At 42.3% G+C, this 22338-nt stretch overlaps 1 protein-coding gene across 1 annotated transcript in view; it reads right to left on the bottom strand.

Moving 5' to 3' along the window:
• Nucleotides 1-22338, bottom strand: part of LOC139759971 (transmembrane anterior posterior transformation protein 1) — a 170593-nt gene that overhangs the window by 80511 nt on the left and 67744 nt on the right. Inside the window, exon 6 of the mRNA XM_071682695.1 lies at nt 4872-5022. Within this exon, the coding sequence (XP_071538796.1) occupies nt 4872-5022 (151 nt within the window). The remainder of the gene's footprint in view (nt 1-4871; nt 5023-22338) is intronic.

The following is a 22338-nucleotide window of genomic DNA, read 5'->3' on the forward strand; positions in this document are numbered from 1 at the left end:
GTGTTGTAAATGGAAATGGTGAAGAGCTTGTAGATTTATGTGCTGAAAAAGGACTGGTGATTGGGAATACCTGGTTTAAAAAGCGAGATATACATAAGTATACGTATTTAAGTAAGAGAGATGGCCAGAGAGCATTATTGGATTAAGTGTTAATTGATAGGCGCACGAAAGAGAGACTTTTGGATGTTAATGTGCTGAGAGGGGCAACTGGAGGGATGTCTGATCATTATCTTGTGGAGGCGAAGGTGAAGATTTCTAGGGGTTTTCAGAAAAGAAGAGAGAATGTTGGGGTGAAAAGAGTGGTGAGAGTAAGTGAGCTTGGGAAGGAGACTTGTGTGAGGAAGTACCAGGAGAGACTGAGTACAGAATGGAAAAAGGTGAGAACAAAGGAGGTAAGGGGAGTGGGGGAGGAATGGGATGTATTTAGGGAAGCAGTGATGGCTTGTGCAAATAATGCTTGTGGCATGAGAAGCGAGGGAGGTGAGTTGATTAGAAAGGGTAGTGAGTGGTTGGATGAAGAAGTAAGATTATTAGTGAAAGAGAAGAGAGAGGCATTTGGACGATTTTTGCTGGGAAAAAATGCAAATGACTAGGAGATATATAAAATAAAGAGGCAGGAGGTCAAGAGAAAGGTGCAAGAGGTGAAAAAGAGGGCAAATGAGAGTTGGGGTGAGAGAGTATCATTAAATTTTAGGGAAAATAAAAAGATGTTCTGGAAGGAGGTAAATAAAGTGCGTAAGACAAGGGAGCAAATGGGAACTTCAGTGAAGGGGGCTAATGGGGAGGTGATAACAAGTAGTGGTGATGTGAGAAGGAGATGGAGTGAGTATTTTGAAGGTTTGTTGAATGTGTTTGATGATAGAGTGGCTGATATAGGGTGTTTTGGTTGAGGTGGTGTGCAAAGTGAGAGGGAAAATGAGTTCGTAAACAGAGAAGAGGTAGTAAAAGCTTTGCGGAAGATGAAAGCCGGCAATGCAGCAGGTTTGGATGGTATTGCAGTGGAATCTATTAAAAAAGGGGGTGACTGTATTGTTGACTGGTCAGTAAGGTTATTTAATGTATGTATGATTCACGGTGAGGTGCCTGAGAATTGGCGGAATGCTTGCATTGCGCCATTGTACAAAGGCAAAGGGGATAAGAGTGAGTGCTCAAATTACAGAGGTATAAGTCTGTTGAGTATTCCTGGTAAATTATATGGGAGGGTATTGATTGAGAGGGTGAAGGCACGTACAGAGCATCAGATTGGGGAAGAGCAGTGTGGTTTCAGAAGTAGTAGAGGATGTGTGGATCAGGTGTTTGCTTTGAAGAATGTATGTGAGAAATACTTAGAAAAGCAAATGGATTTGTATGTAGCATTTATGGATCTGGAGAAGGCATATGATAGAGTTGATAGAGATGCTCTGTGGAAGGTATTAAGAATATATGGTGTGGGAGGCAAGTTGTTAGAAGCAGTGAAAAGTTTTTATCGAGGATGTAAGACATGTGTACGTGTAGGAAGAGAGGAAAGTGATTGGTTCTCAGTAAATGTAGGTTTGCGGCAGGGGTGTGTGATGTCTCCATGGTTGTTTAATTTCTTTATGGATGGGGTTGTTAGGGACATGAATGCAAGAGTTTTGGAAAGAGGGGCAAGTATGCAGTCTGTTGTGGATGAGAGAGCTTGGGAAGTGAGTCAGTTGTTCGCTGATGATACAGCGCTGGTGGCTGATTCATGTGAGAAACTGCAGAAGCTGGTGACTGAGTTTGGTAAAGTGTGTGAAAGAAGAAAGTTAAGAGTAAATGTGAATAAGAGCAAGGTTATTAGGTACAGTAGGGTTGAGGGTCAAGTCAATTGGCAGGTAAGTTTGAATGGAGAAAAACTGGAGGAAGTAAAGTGTTTTAGATATCTGAAAGTGGATCTGGCAGCGGATGGAACCATGGAAGTGGAAGTGAATCATAGGGTGGGGGAGGGGCGAAAATTCTGGGAGCCTTGAAGAATGTGTGGAAGTCGTGAACATTATCTCGGAAAGCAAAAATGGATATGTTTGAAGGAATAGTGGTTCCAACAATGTTGTATGGTTGCGAGGTGTGGGCTATGGATAGAGTTGTGCGCAGGAGGGTGGATGTGCTGGAAATGAGATGTTTGAGGACAATATGTGGTGTGAGGTGGTTTGATCGAGTAAGTAATGTAAGGGTAAGAGAGATGTGTGGAAATAAAAAGAGCATGGTTGAGAGAGCAGAAGAGGGTGTTTTGAAATGGTTTGGTCATATGGAGAGAATGAGTGAGGAAAGATTGACCAAGAGGATATATGTGTCGGAGGTGAAGTGAACGAGGAGAAGTGGGAGACCAAATTGGAGGTGGAAAGATGGAGTGAAAAAGATTTTGAGCGATCGGGGCCTGTACATGCAGGAGGGTGAAAGGCGTGCAAGGAATAGAGTGAATTGGAATGATGTGGTATACCGGGGTTGACGTGCTGTCAATGGATTGAACCAGGGCATGTGAAGCGTCTGCGGTAAACGATGGAAAGTTGTGTGGGGCCTGGATGTGGAAAGGGAGCTGTGGTTTCGGGCATTATTGCATGACAGCTAGAGACTGAGTGTAAACGAATGGGGCCTTTGTTGTCCTTTCCTAGTGCTACCTCGTACACATGAGGGGGGAGGGGGATGGTATTCCATGTGTAGCGAGGTGACGATGGGAATGAATAAAGGCAGACAGTGTGAATTGTGTGCATGGGTATATATGTATGTGTCTGTGTGTGTATATATATGTGTACATTGAGATGTATAGGTATGTATATTTGCGTGTGTGGACGTGTATGTATATACATGTGTATGTGGGTGGGTCGGGCCATTCTTTCGTCTGTTTCCTTGCGCTACCTCCCTAATGTGTGAGACAGCGACAAAGCAAAATAGAATAAATAGATGTATATATTGAAATATATAGGTATGTATATGTGCATGTGTGGGTATTTATGTATATACATGTGCATGTGGGTGGGTTGGGCCATTCTTTCGTCTGTTTCCTTGCAATACCTCGCTAACACAGGAGACAGTGACAAAGTATAATATATAAACAAAAAAATAAACTGAATGCACAAGGAAAAGAGGAAGACTGCTGACAAGAAAGATAGATGGAGTAAGAAAACTAATTTGGGTTGAAGATATATTTCTGATACAGATATCAAAGGAATGAGTTATGATCAGAGCAATGGAATCATATTAAATATGGTATGAAAAGAGAATAAGGTCTCCAATGACAAACAGAATTACCTTACAAAGTGAAAAAGTATGAAGCACTGACATTAGTATGGAAGTTTATGTTTAACTTTGACACACTGGACATATCTCTTACCTTAATGTTTCTTAATGAACACTCCTCACATCATGTAATGTCCAAGTATTTCATTTCCAACATATCAACCCTCTACCATACTTTTTTAAATATGACTCATGCCTTGCATCCATACAACACTGTCAGGACTACAATACCATCAAAAATACCCAACCCTGGCCTCACACACAGTAACTTCTCTTTTCAAACACTCTTCCATGAGCCCAGGACCTTAACTCCCTCATCCACCATATGGTTTACTTTAGTTTCCATCCTTTGCCATGTCCACTTTCAGGTATCTAAAACACCCTGTTTAAACTCAAAATTCTAGCCAGCCTTTCTTTCTTTCCTGCTAAACTTTATAGCCTGGTTTTTATTTACATTTACTCACAACTTTCTCCTCTCACACACTCCCAAACTCAAATACCAGATTCTGCAGTTCCTTACTAAAGCCTGCCATCTGGGCTACATCATCACCAAACAAAATGATTTAATTCCTAGGCCCCCTAGGTGTGAGTTTGAATGGAAAAAACTGGAGGAAGTGAAGTGTTTTAGATACCTGGGAATGAACATGGTGGGGCTATTTTCATAACTGTCTCTTTCCCTACACCTTGAAGCTTTGGAAACCTCTACCTTCTCATGTCTTTCCCAATAACTATGACCTGGCACATTATAAAAGAGAGGTTCTTCACTTCAAAATTTGTAAAGACTTTTCCTTGTCTCTTTTTTGCTTTCATAATCTCTCTATATTTCAATTAAGGCTTGGCCTTGATGTGGTCTTTTGTCAGTGACTGGAGCCTAAAAAAAGAAAAAAAAAGTAGAAGCGAGTCATAGGGTGGGTGAGAGGGTGAATATTCTGGGAGCACTGAAGAATGTATGGAAAGATTGGTCTTTAGCTGTGAGGACAAAAATAGTTACATTAGAGGGTGAAGTAGCCTCAACACTGTCATATGGATGTGAAGCATGAGAGGGTAGTAACAATTCTTATCCACACTTCTCCAAGGAATATCTTATACTCATGGGATATACCTCACAGGAGAGAAATACTTTTATAAAAATAGAATGGTGGGGTCACCTTAATAACCATCATTAAACAGCAGTGAGATCAGACACCATTAAAATGTTAGGAAAATCTTATATGAAACAGGGGTAGAAAGCTTCTTTCCTGTAAGTAAAAAAAGGTCTTATAAATCACATCCACACAAAGTACTAAACAGAAAATCTAAATCACCAACGTAGCACCTGTCATTCTAGCAACGACTGAATTTCAGTGTCAATGCTGTCTCTCATGTTCAAGGTAAGGTGGTGCAACATATACCTTACCATGATATTTACCAATCATTCTATACTTTCAGTTGTCAGCCAGTCACCAAGCACTGCAGCACTTCTAGTAGCTAGACAGTTACCAGACATCCCATACTTTCAGTTGCTAAAGACCTGGCTGCTTCACTGAATACTTTATATGTTTTTGAAAATTTTCTGTTTGTTGGTCTATAGTATAAAAAACAAAGTGCATGAATTATTTACACAACTTTGATCTACTCATACTACACAATTTTCTTACCCTCTTTCCAGGCATACTCCTTCATGGTTTGTATCACAACCACTAAAAGAAGAACACAGTTATGAAATCTTTCACGAACATCACTGCAAGATATTTGGAGTAGGTTGTTTCGATCAAATTTCTTGAACACCGCTCCTTTTAACTCGACAAACTGTAAACAAATATATTGAGAATAGGATATCAGTGCTAAGAAGAAAAATCATACATAAATGTGTTCACTAACAAATAAAATGTTTACAGTGCACTCTCACTCAAAGGCAATGAACTTAAACAATGATAACTGAAAATAAATTATTTAGGCACAAAAGATTTCCAAAGGCTTAAATATATGTGTTTATGTAGTAATCTACAACCTCAATCTGAAAAATGAGACCAATGAGTAAAGAAGACAAGAGAGAATTTTGCTTTCTTTGGGGATAATATAGTGATATCCCAATAATAGGTAGATGAACATGCTATCTGCCTCAGTGACATAATAATCTTGCAGAAACCACAGCTCATTACCATCTCCTCGACAGGAAGAAGGATGATATCATAAGCCCAAATTTGGATGTATATGAATGAAAGAAGAAAGTTAAGAGTAAATGTGAATAAGAGCAAGGTTATTAGGTACAGTAGGGTTGAGGGTCAATTCAACTGGGAGGTGAGTTTGAATGGAGAAAAACTGGAGGAAGTGAAGTGTTTTAGATATCTGGGAGTGGATCTGGCAGCGGATGGAACCATGGAAGCGGAAGTGGATCATAGGGTGGGGGAGGGGGCGAAAATTGTGGGAGCCTTGAAGAATGTGTGGAAGTCGAGAACATTATCTCGGAAAGCAAAAATGGGTATGTTTGAAGGAATAGTGGTTCCAACAATGTTGTATGGTTGCGAGGCGTGGACTATGGATAGAGTTGTGCGCAGGAGGATGGATGTGCTGGAAATGAGATGTTTGAGGACAATGTGTGGTGTGAGGTGGTTTGATCGAGTAAGTAACGTAAGGGTAAGAGAGATGTGTGGAAATAAAGAGAGCGTGGTTGAGAGAGCAGAAGAGGGTGTTTTGAAATGGTTTGGTCACATGGAGAGAATGAGTGAGGAAAGATTGACCAAGAGGATATATGTGTCGGAGGTGGAGGGAACGAGGAGAAGAGGGAGACCAAATTGGAGGTGGAAAGATGGAGTGAAAAAGATTTTGTGTGATCGGGGCCTGAACATGCAGAAGGGTGAAAGGAGGGCAAAGAATAGAGTGAATTGGAGCGATGTGGTATACCGGGGTTGACGTGCTGTCAGTGGATTGAATCAAGGCATGTGTATGGGGGTGGGTTGGGCCATTTCTTTCGTCTGTTTCCTTGCGCTACCTCGCAAACGCGGGAGACAGCGACAAAGCAAAAAAAAAAAAAAAAAAATGAATGAATACAGTCGATTCATTCTTACAGAATCCCAACTACTCTAATGTACAAGAATAGAAGAGGGAAAGTAAAGTTGGAATGGATGAATGAGCTTTTCATGAGTTCAAAATTTGTCTTTCTTATAGGAATCAACCAATCATCCTGAGACATGACAGCATACCCTAATGGAGGCTGGTGGAAAACTTGAACCTCTTAGTAAAATGAAGTGGTGAGCAATGGTCTATATACAAGCACCCTGCAGATGATCCTCAAGTGCTATACAAGGGCAAATCTAAACAATGGTGGATATTGGTGTGGTTATAGATCCAAAACCATATACAACTTGTAACTTCCAAAAAGAGGAGGTTACCTAAACAGGACACCAACTTTTTGATACTGAGGATAAGGGCATCTGCAGTAGGCTGAAATCTCAGGATGTGTTACCAACCAAAGAGACTTGGAGATAGAAGCGATGAAAAAAAGATAAAGTCAACTGTGAAATAGACAAAGGCTTTCAAAGTACCTACTTGACAGAGATTGCAATGTACGTCCTCTACTTGACTAAGTTGGCTGTTTCACTCTGGACAAGAAATCTGGGGTTTAGGCACATCAACCAATTCAAATTTTGTTGAAAATGGAGGAGGTTTATTTGGTAGGACATTATGAATCTTATCCAATCTAGGTTCCAGGGATACAATGACAGGAAACAGGGACTCTCTGAGTAGGACTTTTGACAAGAGACTGGATGAAAAGGCATTGTATTGTAGAAGATAAATAACCTTCTTCAGGCCCAAGTAGGGAAGCTGGGGTTCACAGTCACTGAAGGAAGATCAGTTCCAGATACAACAGGAAAGTATTTCTGGAGTGTAAATTTGTAGGAGGCTATAGTGTGGTAGCCTGACCCTGGTCATAGATCAGAGAAGTAAAGAATAAAAAGCATATGTCCACAGAGATGGTGACTTATGGGGCTAAAGTTACAAAATCTTGGAAGAACGTTCAAAATGACTGTCAAGCTCCAGAGGATCTGATGCACTAAGTAAGATCTTTGGCGATGAAGTACCTTGACAGCATTAGTTGACAGAGATGAGGGATTCCAGAAGTCTAATGCTTAGGACTAAACATTTAAGAGAATGGCCTCTCCAAAACAGCACTGTTTAAGCTAATAAACCTCATAAAACTCTACCATCAAAAAATCTTTAGAATCTGTTTTTGGAAGAAAGAAGCATGTGTTGTTGCATTGGTCTCCAAATGATAGGCTTGAATGCCTTCAGTTATCAAGAGGAAGGCACTAAACTTGGTGGCAAAGAGGCGAAACTACCATAATGAAGATCTACTGGGAGGCTACTCATTCTAACACTGTTTTCAAAGGGAAATATGTGGAACAGGAATGAGTGTCTACCCACTTGTTGCATTCATTTAACATATATTGAGGCCCCATTCCAACATGATTTAGGAGAGATGAGCATGTTCCATGCTTAGAAATGCAGAGAACCACTGTAGTGCTGTCCACAACAAAACAGATGCTCCTTCCCTATGGAAATGACTGGCTCTCATGAAATAATTTTGGTACAGCCAGTTCCTTTAAGGAGTTAATGTGAAACAGAAGAGTTTCTTAGTCCCAGAAAGCCATATCCACATGAATCTAGTATACATAAAATCCCTATCCTCTGTCAAAGGTATCCATCCAAAGCTGAAGGGGAGTAACAGAGTAGGGTGCAATGACCTAAGACATCCACCATAGGATCTGTTCCCTTTGTAACCCTGGCATTCAACACAGAAGGTTCCTTTTAGAGGCTAGGAAAAAATTTTCATGAATATGATTTCCTTTGGATCCAATTTTGCTAAAGGATGATGCTGGATTTTTTCATGATCCTCGTGAAATACCTTGAGGCTTCTGCAACAGCAAGAAAGGTGTAAGCATCCAAAGTAAAAACAATTAATTCTGTCTGTTGGCATGCCATCTTCACCTACAAGAGGCCCAGTACTCAACTAGTGGTTCCCCAGGAAACTTCAGACTTGGCAGGACAAGAGAACTGTCTCAGTGAGACTTGCATTCATCCTCTAATGAGCCCATTACTAAGTGTTCAGGTATGCCAAGGTGGTCATCTATGGGAGAAAATGCTGGGATAAATGAATATTCTTCTGGGACAAGGTTTAAGGCTGAGAGGCATGCCTGTGGGAGAGAATGCTGGGATGAAACAAAGTTTTCTTCTGGGACAAGGTTTAAGGTTGAAAGGCATGTCTGTGAACTGCCAAGTCTTCCTTCCACCTCAGTGTTAAGGTAATTAGGAAATTCTGAGATGGAGGCATGCCAGTATGTGTCTTTAGGTTAATGCTTATTGTGTAAGAAGGTGTTTGAAGGACATATTTTACCTGCAGACAGAGTGATAATCATATACTGCTTTAAAGCAATTACTTTAGTCAAACAGATAAGGATAAAAAAATTTCTTTAGTTGATATCTTTTTTTACTATGAGAAACAGAATCTGTATGTACACCAGCCCTGTTGGCGAATGAATGTTTCTCCCTTTTAGGACATACTGCTGACGTTGTTAATTAGGAATTTCTCAAATCTGCATTCTTGTTTAAATTGGAGGCCCAGCTTAGGTAACTTAGAAAAGGAAACCTGCAACTGAGGAAGAGCAGATGATATTTCTGTGGAGTCTCCATATGACTAGAAAAAATTTGAGTTTTGCCTGATCAGTATCACATTTCCCTGATAATCAGGGGAATACCAACAGGTCTCCAATCTGCCTTAATGGGTGCACTTTCACCACCAAATGAATACGATTAGCATCTTTCCTATCATTCAATCTAATCTATAAACCATGAAATCAATGTAGATGGACCTCTTCAAGTGAATACATTCAAGACACCATATCTTAGAAGTGAAGGCAGGAGTTCTGGGAATGAAAAGTTTTTACCAAGCATGTAAGGCATGTGTGCGAGTAGGAAGAGAAGAGAGTGATTGGTTCCCACTGAATGTTGGTTTGCGGCAGGGGTGCGTGATGTTCCCATGGTTGTTTAATTTGTTTATGGATGGGGTCATGAGGGAGGTAAATGCAAGAGTTTTAAAGAGGGGCAAGTATGCAGTCTGTTCTGGATGAGAGTTGATAGCTGGTGATACAGCGCTGGTGGCTGATTCGAGTAAGAAACTACAGAGCTTGTGACTGAGTTTGGTAAAGTGTGTGAAAGGAGAAAGTTGAAAGTAAATGTGAATAGGAGGAAAGTTATTAGCATAAGTAGGGTTGAGAGACAAGTTAATTGGGAGGTGAGTTTGAATGGAGAAAAACTGGAGGAAGTGAAGTGTTTTAGATATCTGGGAGTGGATCTGGCAGCGGATGGAACCATGGAAGCGGAAGTGGATCATAGGGTGGGGGAGGGGGCGAAAATTCTGGGAGCCTTGAAGAATGTGTGGAAGTCGAGAACATTATCTCGGAAAGCAAAAATGGGTATGTTTGAAGGAATAGTGGTTCCAACAATGTTGTATGGTTGCGAGGCGTGGACTATGGATAGAGTTGTGCGCAGGAGGATGGATGTGCTGGAAATGAGATGTTTGAGGACAATGTGTGGTGTGAGGTGGTTTGATCGAGTAAGTAACGTAAGGGTAACAGAGATGTGTGGAAATAAAAAGAGTGTGGTTGAGAGAGCAGAAGAGGGTGTTTTGAAATGGTTTGGTCACATGGAGAGAATGAGTGAGGAAAGATTGACCAAGAGGATATATGTGTCGGAGGTGGAGGGAACGAGGAGAAGAGGGAGACCAAATTGGAGGTGGAAAGATGGAGTGAAAAAGATTTTGTGTGATCGTGGCCTGAACATGCAGGAGGGTGAAAGGAGGGCAAGGAAAAGAGTGAATTGGAGCGATGTGGTATACCGGGGTTGACGTGCTGTCAGTGGATTGAATCAAGGCATGTGAAGCGTCTGGGGTAAACCATGGAAAGCTGTATAGGTATGTATATTTGCGTGTGTGGACGTATGTATATACATGTGTATGGGGGTGGGTTGGGCCATTTCTTTCGTCTGTTTCCTTGCGCTACCTCGCAAATGCGGGAGACAGCGGGAAAAAAAAAAAAAAATTTATCATACCTTGTCGCTGTCTCCCACGTTAGCGAGGAAGTGCAAGGAAACAGACGAAAGAATAGCCTTACCCACCCACATACACATGTATATACATACACATCCACACATGCACATTTACACATCTATACATTTTAATGTATACATATATATACATACACAGACATATACATATATACACATGTACATAATTCATACTTGCAACCTTTATTCATTTCTGTCGCCACCCCGCCACACATGAAATGAAAACCCCCTCCCCCTGCACATGCGTGAGGTAGCACTAGGAAAAGATAACAAAGGCCACATTCGTTCACACTCAGTCTCTAGCTCTCATGTATAATGCACCGAAACCACAGCTCCCTTTCCACATCCAGGCCCCACAATACTTTCCATGGTTTACCCCAGACGCTTCACATGCCATGGTTCAATCCATTGACAGCACGTCGACCCTGGTATACCACATCATTCCAATTCACTCTATTCCTTGCACGCCTTTCACCTTAATGCATGTTCAGGCCCCGATCACTCGAAATATTTTCACTCCATCTTTCCACCTCCAATTTGGTCTCCCACTTCTCCTCATTTCCTCCATCTCTGACACATATATCCTCTTTGTCAATCTTTCCTCACTCATTCTCTCCATGTGACCAAACCATTTCAAAACACCCTCTTCTGCTCTCTCAACCACACTCTTTTTATTACCACACATCTCTCTTACCCTTTCATTACTTACTCGATCACACCACCTCACACCACATATTGTCCTCAAACATCTCATTTCCATCACATCCACTGTCCTCCGCACAACTATATTTTGCTTTGTCGTTGTCTCCCGTGTTTGCGAGGTAGCGCAAGGAAACAGACGAAAGAAATGGCCCAACCCACCCTCATACACAATGTATATACATACACGTCCACACACGCAAATATACATACCTATACATCTCAATGTACACAAACATATACACACACAGACACATACATATATACCCATGCACACAATTCACACTGTCTGCCTTTATTCATTCCCACTGCCACCTCGCCACACATGGAATACCATCCCCCTCCCCCCTCATGTGTGCGAGGTAGCACTAGGAAAGACAACAAAGGCCCCATTCGTTCACACTCAGTCTCTAGCTGTCATGCAATAATGCCCGAAACCACAGCTCCCTTTCCACATCCAGGCCCCACACAACTTTCCATGGTTTACCCCAGACGCTTCACATGCCCTGATTCAATCCAGAGACAGCACGTCAACCCCGGTATACCATATCGATCCAATTCACTCTATTCCTTGCCCTCCTTTCACCCTCCTGCATGTACAGGCCCCGATTACACAAAATCTTTTTCACTCCATCTTTCCACCTCCAATTTGGTCTCCCACTTCTCCTCGTTCCCTCCACCTCCGACACATATATCATCTTGGTCAATCTTTCCTCACTCATACTCTCCATGTGCCCAAACCATTTCAAAACACCCTCTTCTGCTCTCTCAACCACGCTATTTTTTTTCCACACATCTCTCTTACCCTATCATTACTTACTCGATCAAACCACCTCACACCACACATTGTCCTCAAACATCTCATTTCCAGCACATCCACCCTCCTGCGCACTACTCTATCCATAACCTACGCCTCGCAACCATACAACATTGTTGGAACCACTATTCCTTCAAACATACTCATTTTTGCTTTCCGAGATAATGTTCTCGACTTCCACACATTCTTCAAGGCTCCCAGGATTTTCGCTCCTCCCCCACCCTATGATTCACTTCCGCTTCCATGGTTCCATCCACTGCCAGATCCACTCCCAGATATCTAAAACACTTTACTCCCTCCAGTTTATCTCCATTCAAAGCTTACCTCCCAATAGACTTGACCCTCAACCCTACTGTACCTAATAACCTTGCTCTTATTCACATTTACTCTTAACTTTCTTCTTTCACACACTTTACCAAACTCAGTCACCAGCTTCTGCAGTTTCTCACATGAATCAGCCACCAGCGCTGTATCATCAGCGAACAACAACTGACTCACTTCCCAAGCTCTCTCATCCACAACAGACTTCATACTTGCCCTTCTTTCCAAAAAACTTGCATTCACCTCCCTAACAACCCCATCCAAAAACAAATTAAACAACCATGGAGACATCACACACCCCTGCCGCAAACCTACATTCACTGAGAACCAATCACTTACCTCTCTTCCTACACGTACACATGCCTTACATCCTCGATAAAAACTTTTCACTGCTTCTAACAACTAGCCTCCCACACCATATATTCTTAATACCTTCCACAGAGCATCTCTATCAACTCTATCATATGCCTTCTCCAGATCCATAAATGCTACATACAAATCCATTTGCTTTTCTAAGTATTTCTCACATACATTCTTCAAAGCAAACACCTGATCCACACATCCTCTACCACTTCTGAAACCACACTGCTCTTCCCCAATCTCATGCTCTGTATATGCCTTCACCCTCTCAATCAATACCCTCCCATATGATGTACCAGGAATAATCAACAAACTTATACCTCTGTAATTTGAGCACTCACTCTTATCCCCTTTGCCTTTCTACAATGGCACTATGCACGCATTCTTCCAATCCTCAGGCACCCCACCATGAGTCATACATACATCAAATAACCTTACCAACCAGTCAACAATACAATCACCCACATTTTTTAATAAATTCCACTGCAATACCATCCAAACCTGATGCCTTGCCGGCTTTCATCTTCCGCAAAGCTTTTACTACCTCTTCTCTGTTTACCAAACCATTTTCCCTAACCCTCTCACTTTGCACACCACCTCGACCAAAACACCCTATATCTGCCACTCTATCATCAAACACATTCAACAAACCTTCAAAATACTCACTCCATCTCCTTCTCACATCACCACTACTTGTTATCACCTCCCCATTTGCGCCCTTCACTGAAGTTCCCATTTGCTCCCTTGTCTTATGCACTTTATTTACCTCCTTCCAGAACATCTTTTTATTCTCCCTAGAATTTAATGATACTCTCTCACGCCAATTCTCATTTGCCCTCTTTTTCACCTCTTGCACTTTTCTCTTGACCTCCTGCCTCTTTATTTTATACATCTCCCAGTCATTTCCATTTTTCCCTGCAAAAATCGTCCAAATGCCTCTCTCTTCTCTTTCACTAATAATCTTACTTCTTCATCCCACCACTCACTACCCTTTCTAATCAACCCACCTCCCACTCTTCTCATGCCACAAGCATCTTTTGCGCAAGCTATTACTGATTCCCTAAATACATCCTATTCCTCCCCCACTCCCCTTACTTCCATTGTTCTCACCTTTTTCCATTCTGTACTCAGTCTCTCCTGGTACTTCCTCACACAAGTCTCCTTCCCAAGCTCACTTACTCTCACCACCCTCTTCACCCCAATATTCACTCTTCTTTTCTGAAAACCTCTACAAATCTTCACCTTAGCCTCCACAAGATAATGATCAGACATCCCTCCAGTTGCACCTCTCAGCACATTAACATCCAAAAGTCTCTCTTTCACGCGCCTGTCAATTAACACGTTATCCAATAACACTCTCTGGCCATCTCTCCTACTTACATACGTATACTTATGTATATCTCGCTTTTTAAACCAGGTATTCCCAATCACCAGTCCTTTTTCAGCACATAAATCTACAAGCTCTTCACCATTTCCATTTACAACACTGAACACCCCATGTATACCAATTATTCCCTCAACTGCCACATTACTCACCTTTGCATTCAAATCACCCATCACTATAACCCAGTCTCATGCATCAAAACCACTAACACACTCATTCAGCTGCTCCCAAAACACTTGCCTCTCATGATCTTTCTTGTCATATATATATATATATATATATATTTTTTTTTTTTTTTTTTTTTTTATACTTTGTCGCTGTATCCCGCGTTTGCGAGGTAGCGCAAGGAAACAGACGAAAGAAACGGCCCACCCCCCCCATACACATGTATATACATATGTCCACACACGCAAATATACATACCTACACAGCTTTCCATGATTTACCCCAGACGCTTCACATGCCTTGATTCAATCCACTGACAGCACGTCAACCCCGGTATACCACATCGCTCCAATTCACTCTATTCCTTGCCCTCCTTTCACCCTCCTGCATGTTCAAGCCCCGATCACACAAAATCTTTTTCACTCCATCTTTCCACCTCCAATTTGGTCTCCCTCTTCTCCTCGTTCCCTCCACCTCCGACACATATATCCTCTTGGTCAATCTTTCCTCACTCATTCTCTCCATGTGCCCAAACCACTTCAAAACACCCTCTTCTGCTCTCTCAACCACGCTCTTTTTATTTCCACACATCTCTCTTACCCTTACGTTACTCACTCGATCAAACCACCTCACACCACACATTGTCCTCAAACATCTCATTTCCAGCACATCCATCCTCCTGCGCACAACTCTATCCATAGCCCACGCCTCGCAACCATACAACATTGTTGGAACCACTATTCCTTCAAACATACCCATTTTTGCTTTCCGAGATAATGTTCTCGACTTCCACACATTCTTCAAGGCCCCCAGAATTTTCGCCCCCTCCGCCACTCTATGATCCACTTCCGCTTCCATGGTTCCATCCGCTGCCAGATCCACTCCCAGATATCTAAAACACTTCACTTCCTCCAGTTTTTCTCCATTGAAACTCACCTCCCAATTGACTTGACCCTCAACCCTACTGTACCTAATAACCTTGCTCTTATTCACATTTATTCTTAACTTTCTTCTTCCACACACTTTACCAAACTCAGTCACCAGCTTCTGCAGTTTCTCACATGAATCAGCCACCAGCGCTGTATCATCAGCGAACAACAACTGACTCACTTCCCAAGCTCTCTCATCCCCAACAGACTTCATACTTGCACCTCTTTCCAAAACTCTTGCATTTACCTCCCTAACAACCCCATCCATAAACAAATTAAACAACCATGGAGACATCACACACCCCTGCCGCAAACCTACATTCACTGAGAACCAATCACTTTCCTCTCTTCCTACACGTACACATGCCTTACATCCTCGATAAAAACTTTTCACTGCTTCTAACAACTTTCCTCCCATACCATATATTCTTAATACCTTCCACAGAGCATCTCTATCAACTCTATCATATGCCTTCTCCAGATCCATAAATGCTACATACAAATCCATTTGCTTTTCTAAGTATTTTTCACATACATTCTTCAAAGCAAACACCTGATCAACACATCCTCTACCACTTCTGAAACCACACTGCTCTTCCCCAATCTGATGCTCTGTACATGCCTTCACCCTCTCAATCAATACCCTTCCATATAATTTACCAGGAATACTCAACAAACTTATACCTCTGTAATTTGAGCACTCACTCTTATACCCTTTGCCTTTCTACAATGGCACTATGCACGCATTCTGCCAATCCTCAGGCACCTCACCATGAGTCATACATACATTAAATAACCTTACCAACTAGTCAATAATACAGTCACCCCCTTTTTTAATAAATTCCACTGCAATACCATCCAAACCTGCTGCCTTGCCGGCTTTCATCTTCCGCAAAGCTTTTACTAACTCTTCTCTGTTTACCAAATCATTTTCCCTAACCCTCTCACTTTGCACAACACCTCGACCAAAACACCCTATATCTGCCACTCTATCATCAAACACATTCAACAAACCTTCAAAATACTCACTCCATCTCCTTCTCACATCACCACTACTTGTTATCACCTCCCCATTTGCGCCCTTCACTGAAGTTCCCATTTGCTCCCTTGTCTTACGCACTTTATTTACCTCCTTCCAGAACATCTTTTTATTCTCCCTAAAATTTAATGATACTCTCTCACCCCAACTCTCATTTGCCCTCTTTTTCACCTCTTGCACCTTTCTCTTGACCTCCTGTCTCTTTCTTTTATCAATCTCCCACTCAATTGCATTTTTTCCCTACAAAAATCGTCCAAATGCCTCTCTCTTCTCTTTCACTAATAATCTTACTTCTTCATCCCACCACTCACCCCAATTTCTAATCAACCCACCTCCCACTCTTCTCATGCCACAAGCATCTTTTGCGCAATCCATCACTGATTCCCTAAATACATCCCATTCCTCCCCCACTCCCCTTACTTCCATTGTTCTCACCTTTTTCCATTCTGTACTCAGTCTCTCCTGGTACTTCCTCACACAAGTCTCCTTCCCAAGCTCACTTACTCTCACCACCCTCTTCACCCCAATATTCACTCTTCTTTTCTGAAAACCTCTACAAATCTTCACCTTAGCCTCCACAAGATAATGATCAGACATCCCTCCAGTTGCACCTCTCAGCACATTAACATCCAAAAGTCTCTCTTTCACGCGCCTGTCAATTAACACGTTATCCAATAACACTCTCTGGCCATCTCTCCTACTTACATACGTATACTTATGTATATCTCGCTTTTTAAACCAGGTATTCCCAATCACCAGTCCTTTTTCAGCACATAAATCTACAAGCTCTTCACCATTTCCATTTACAACACTGAACACCCCATGTATACCAATTATTCCCTCAACTGCCACATTACTCACCTTTGCATTCAAATCACCCATCACTATAACCCAGTCTCATGCATCAAAACCACTAAGACACTCATTCAGCTGCTCCCAAAACACTTGCCTCTCATGATCTTTCTTGTCATATATATATATATATATATATATATATATATATATATATATATATATTTTTTTTTTTTTTTATTATACTTTGTCGCTGTCTCCCGCGTTTGCGAGGTAGCGCAAGGAAACAGACGAAAGAAATGGCCCAGCCCCCCCCATACACATGTATATACATACGTCCACACACGCAAATATACATACCTACACAGCTTTCCATGGTTTACCCCAGACGCTTCACATGCCTTGATTCAATCCACTGACAGCACGTCAACCCCGGTATACCACATCGCTCCAATTCACTCTATTCCTTGCCCTCCTTTCACCCTCCTGCATGTTCAGGCCCCGATCACACAAAATCTTTTTCACTCCATCTTTCCACCTCCAATTTGGTCTCCCTCTTCTCCTTGTTCCCTCCACCTCCGACACATATATCCTCTTGGTCAATCTTTCCTCACTCATCCTCTCCATGTGCCCAAACCACTTCAAAACACCCTCTTCTGCTCTCTCGACCACGCTCTTTTTATTTCCACACATCTCTCTTACCCTCACGTTACTCACTCGATCAAACCACCTCACACCACACATTGTCCTCAAACATCTCATTTCCAGCACATCCATCCTCCTGCGCACAACTCTATCCATAGCCCACGCCTCGCAACCATACAACATTGTTGGAACCACTATTCCTTTAAACATACCCATTTTTGCTTTCCGAGATAATGTTCTCGACTTCCACACATTCTTCAAGGCCCCCGGGATTTTCGCCCCCTCCCCCACCCTATGATCCACTTCCGCTTCCATGGTTCCATCCGCTGCCAGATCCACTCCCAGATATCTAAAACACTTCACTTCCTCCAGTTTTTCTCCATTCAAACTCACCTCCCAATTGACTTGACCCTCAACCCTACTGTACCTAATAACCTTGCTCTTATTCACATTTACTCTTAACTTTCTTCTTCCACACACTTTTCCAAAGTCAGTCACCAGCTTCTGCAGTTTCTCACATGAATCAGCCACCAGCGCTGTATCATCAGCGAACAACAACTGACACTTCCCAAGCTCTCTCATCCCCAACAGACTTCATACTTGCCCCTCTTTCCAAAACTCTTGCATTTACCTCCCTAACAACCCCATCCATAAAAAAATTAAACAACCATGGAGACATCACACACCCCTGCCGCAAACCTACATTCACTGAGAACCAATCACTTTCCTCTCTTCCTACACGTACACATGCCTTACATCCTCGATAAAAATTTTCACTGCTTCTAACAACTTTCCTCCCATACCATATATTCTTAATACCTTCCACAGAGCATCTCTATCAACTCTATCATATGCCTTCTCCAGATCCATAAATGCTACATACAAATCCATTTGCTTTTCTAAGTATTTCTCACATACATTCTTCAAAGCAAACACCTGATCCACACATCCTCTACCACTTCTGAAACCACACTGCTCTTCCCCAATCTGATGCTCTGTACATGCCTTCACCCTCTCTATCAATACCCTCCCATATAATTTACCAGGAATACTCAACAAACTTATACCTCTGTAATTTGAGCACTCACTCTTATCCCCTTTGCCTTTGTACAATGGCACTATGCACGCATTCCGCCAATCCTCAGGCACCTCACCATGAGTCATACATACATTAAATAACCTTACCAACCAGTCAACAATACAGTCACCCCCTTTTTTAATAAATTCCACTGCAATACCATCCAAACCTGCTGCCTTGCCGGCTTTCATCTTCCGCAAAGCTTTCACTACCTCTTCTCTGTTTACCAAATCATTTTCCCTAACCCTCTCACTTTGCACACCACCTCGACCAAAACACCCTATATCTGCCACTCTATCATCAAACACATTCAACAAACCTTCAAAATACTCACTCCATCTCCTTATCACATCACCACTACTTGTTATCACCTCCCCATTTGCGCCCTTCACTGAAGTTCCCATTTGCTCCCTTGTCTTACGCACCCTATTTACCTCCTTCCAGAACATCTTTTTATTCTCCCTAAAATTTGATGATACTCTCTCACCCCAACTCTCATTTGCCCTTTTTTTCACCTCTTGCACCTTTCTCTTGACCTCCTGTCTCTTTCTTTTATACATCTCCCACTCAATTGCATTTTTTCCCTGCAAAAATCATCCAAATGCCTCTCTCTTCTCTTTCACTAATACTCTTACTTCTTCATCCCACCACTCACTACCCTTTCTAATCAACCCACCTCCCACTCTTCTCATGCCACAAGCATCTTTTGCGCAATCCATCACTGATTCCCTAAATACATCCCATTCCTCCCCCACTCCCCTTACTTCCATTGTTCTCACCTTTTTCCATTCTGTACTCAGTCTCTCTTGGTACTTCCTCACACAGGTCTCCTTCTCAAGCTCACTTACTCTCACCACCCTCTTCACCCCAACATTCACTCTTCTTTTCTGAAAACCCATACAAATCTTCACCTTAGCCTCCACAAGATAATGATCAGACATCCCTCCAGTTGCACCTCTCAGCACATTAACATCCAAAAGTCTCTCTTTCGCACGCCTGTCAATTAACACGTAATCCAATAACGCTCTCTGGCCATCTCTCCTACTTACATAAGTATACTTATGTATATCTCGCTTTTTAAACCAGGTATTCCCAATCATCAGTCCTTTTTCAGCACATAAATCTACAAGCTCTTCACCATTTCCATTTACAACACTGAACACCCCATGTATACCAATTATTCCCTCAACTGCCACATTACTCACCTTTGCATTCAAATCACCCATCACTATGACCCGGTCTCGTGCATCAAAACCACTAACACACTCATTCAGCTGCTCCCAAAACACTTGCCTCTCTTGATCTTTCTTCTCATGCCCAGGTGCATATGCACCAATAATCACCCACCTCTCTCCATCAACTTTCAGTTTTACCCATATTAATCGAGAATTTACTTTCTTACACTGTATCACATACTCCCACAACTCCTGTTTCAGGAGTATTGCTACTCTTTCCCTTGTTCTTGTCCTCTCACCAACCCCTGACTTTACTCCCCAGACATTCCCAAACCACTCTTCCCCTTTACCCTTGAGCTTCGTTTCACTCAGAGCCCTTAGAGGGCATATGTGATCTGCTCCTGACGAAACTCCTGGAGCAGGACGAGCCCCTCTGCTCCGTGGCTGAGGCCAAGTCCATTCTCTTCACACACGACACATTGACACGTACATCGTCTACAGTGGCACGTTCATCCTCTACAGTGGCACGTGCATCCTCTACAGTGACACGTGCATTCTCTACAGCTGCATCTACATTCCTACCAAGACATACACATCATCTACAGAAAGTGAACTACGCGGGAAAAGGCGATCAAATTTAAAGAGGGAAGTCAGCACCACAAGTAAAGCATCCTCCTCGAAGGCTCAGAGTGGGGTGCCTAAATGTGTGTGGATGTAACCAAGATGTGAAGACCCTTACTGGAAAAACAATCACTCTTGAAGTAGAACCTTCAGACACAATTGAAAATGTGAAGGAAAATAGTGAAATTGGAGAAAAATGTAGCTTAGACATTGAAGCTTATTGATACAGTGGTTAAATTGATGAGAACTGCTATTGACGTTTGTGTAAATAAATTATACATTTCCTTTTTTCCATAGCCAGAGGTTGAACCATTATGTGACATTCTTTTTTTTCATTCATTTCAAGCTAGAAGTTTCAGTTTTCTAAATTGTTTCTTACATTTCTCATATGTATATATATGTATGTGTGTGTGTGTGTTTATGTGCGTATGTATGTGTATGTGTGTGTATGTGTATATGTATATATATATGTATATTATCCCTGGGGATAGGGGTGAAAGAATACTTCCCACGTATTCCTCGCGTGTCGTAGAAAGCGACTAGAGGGGACGGGAGCGGGGGGCCAGAAATCCTCCCCTCCTTGTATTAATTTTCTAAAATGGGAAACAGAAGAAGGAGTCATGCGGGGAGTGCTCATCCTCCTCGAAGGCTCAGAGTGGGGTGCCTAAATGTGTGTGGATGTAACCAAGATGTGAAAAAAGGAGAGATAGGTAGTATGTTTGAGGAAAGGAACCTGGATATATATCTTTTTTTTTTTTTTTTATACTTTGTCGCTGTCTCCTGTGTTTGCGAGGTAGCTCAAGGAAACAGACGAAAGAAATGGCCCAACCCACCCCCATACACATGTATATACATACGTCCACACACGCAAATATACATACCTACACAGCTTTCTATTGTTTACCCCAGACGCTTCACATGCCCTGATTCAATCTACTGACAGCACGTCAACCCTGGTATACCACATCGATCCAATTCACTCTTTTCCTTGCCCGCCTTTCACCCTCCTGCATGTTCAGGCCCCGATCGCACAAAATCTTTTTCACTCCATCTTTCCACCTCCAATTTGGTCTCCCACTTCTCCTCGTTCCCTCCACCTCCGACACATATATCCTCTTGGTCAATCTTTCCTCACTCATTCTCTCCATGTGCCCAAACCATTTCAAAACACCTCTTCTGCTCCCTCAACCACGCTCTTTTTATTTCCACATATCTCTCTTACCCTTACCTTACTTACTCGATCAAACCACCTCACACCACACATTGTCCTCAAACATCTCATTTCCAGCACATCCATCCTCCTGCGCACAACTCTATCCATAGCCCACGCCTCGCAACCATACAACATTGTTGGAACCACTATTCCTTCAAACATACCCATTTTTGCTTTTCGAGATAATGTTCTCGACTTCCACACATTCTTCAAGGCTCCCAGAATTTTCGCCCCCTCCCCCACCCTATGATCCACTTCCGCTTCCATGGTTCCATCCGCTGCCAGATCCACTCCCAGATATCTAAAACACTTTACTTCCTCCAGTTTTTCTCCATTCAAACTTACCTCCCAATTGACTTGACCCTCAACCCTACTGTACCTAATAACCTTGCTGTTATTCACATTTACTCTTAACTTTCTTCTTTCACACACTTTACCAAACTCAGTCACCAGCTTTTGCAGTTTCTCACATGAATCAGCCACCAGCGCTGTATCATCAGCGAACAACAACTGACTCACTTCCCAAGCTCTCTCATCCCCAACAGACTTCATACTTGCCCCTCTTTCCAAAACTCTTGCATTCACCTCCCTAACAACCCCATCCATAAACAAATTAAACAACCATGGAGACATCACACACCCCTGCCGCAAACCTACATTCACTGACCAAGAGGATATATGTGTTGGAGGTGGAGGGAACGAGGAGAAGTGGGAGACCAAATTGGAGGTGGAAAGATGGAGTGAAAAAGATTTTGTGTGATCGGG

Source organism: Panulirus ornatus, chromosome 3 (genome assembly GCF_036320965.1).
Source record: "Panulirus ornatus isolate Po-2019 chromosome 3, ASM3632096v1, whole genome shotgun sequence".
Lineage (NCBI taxonomy): Eukaryota > Metazoa > Arthropoda > Malacostraca > Decapoda > Palinuridae > Panulirus > Panulirus ornatus.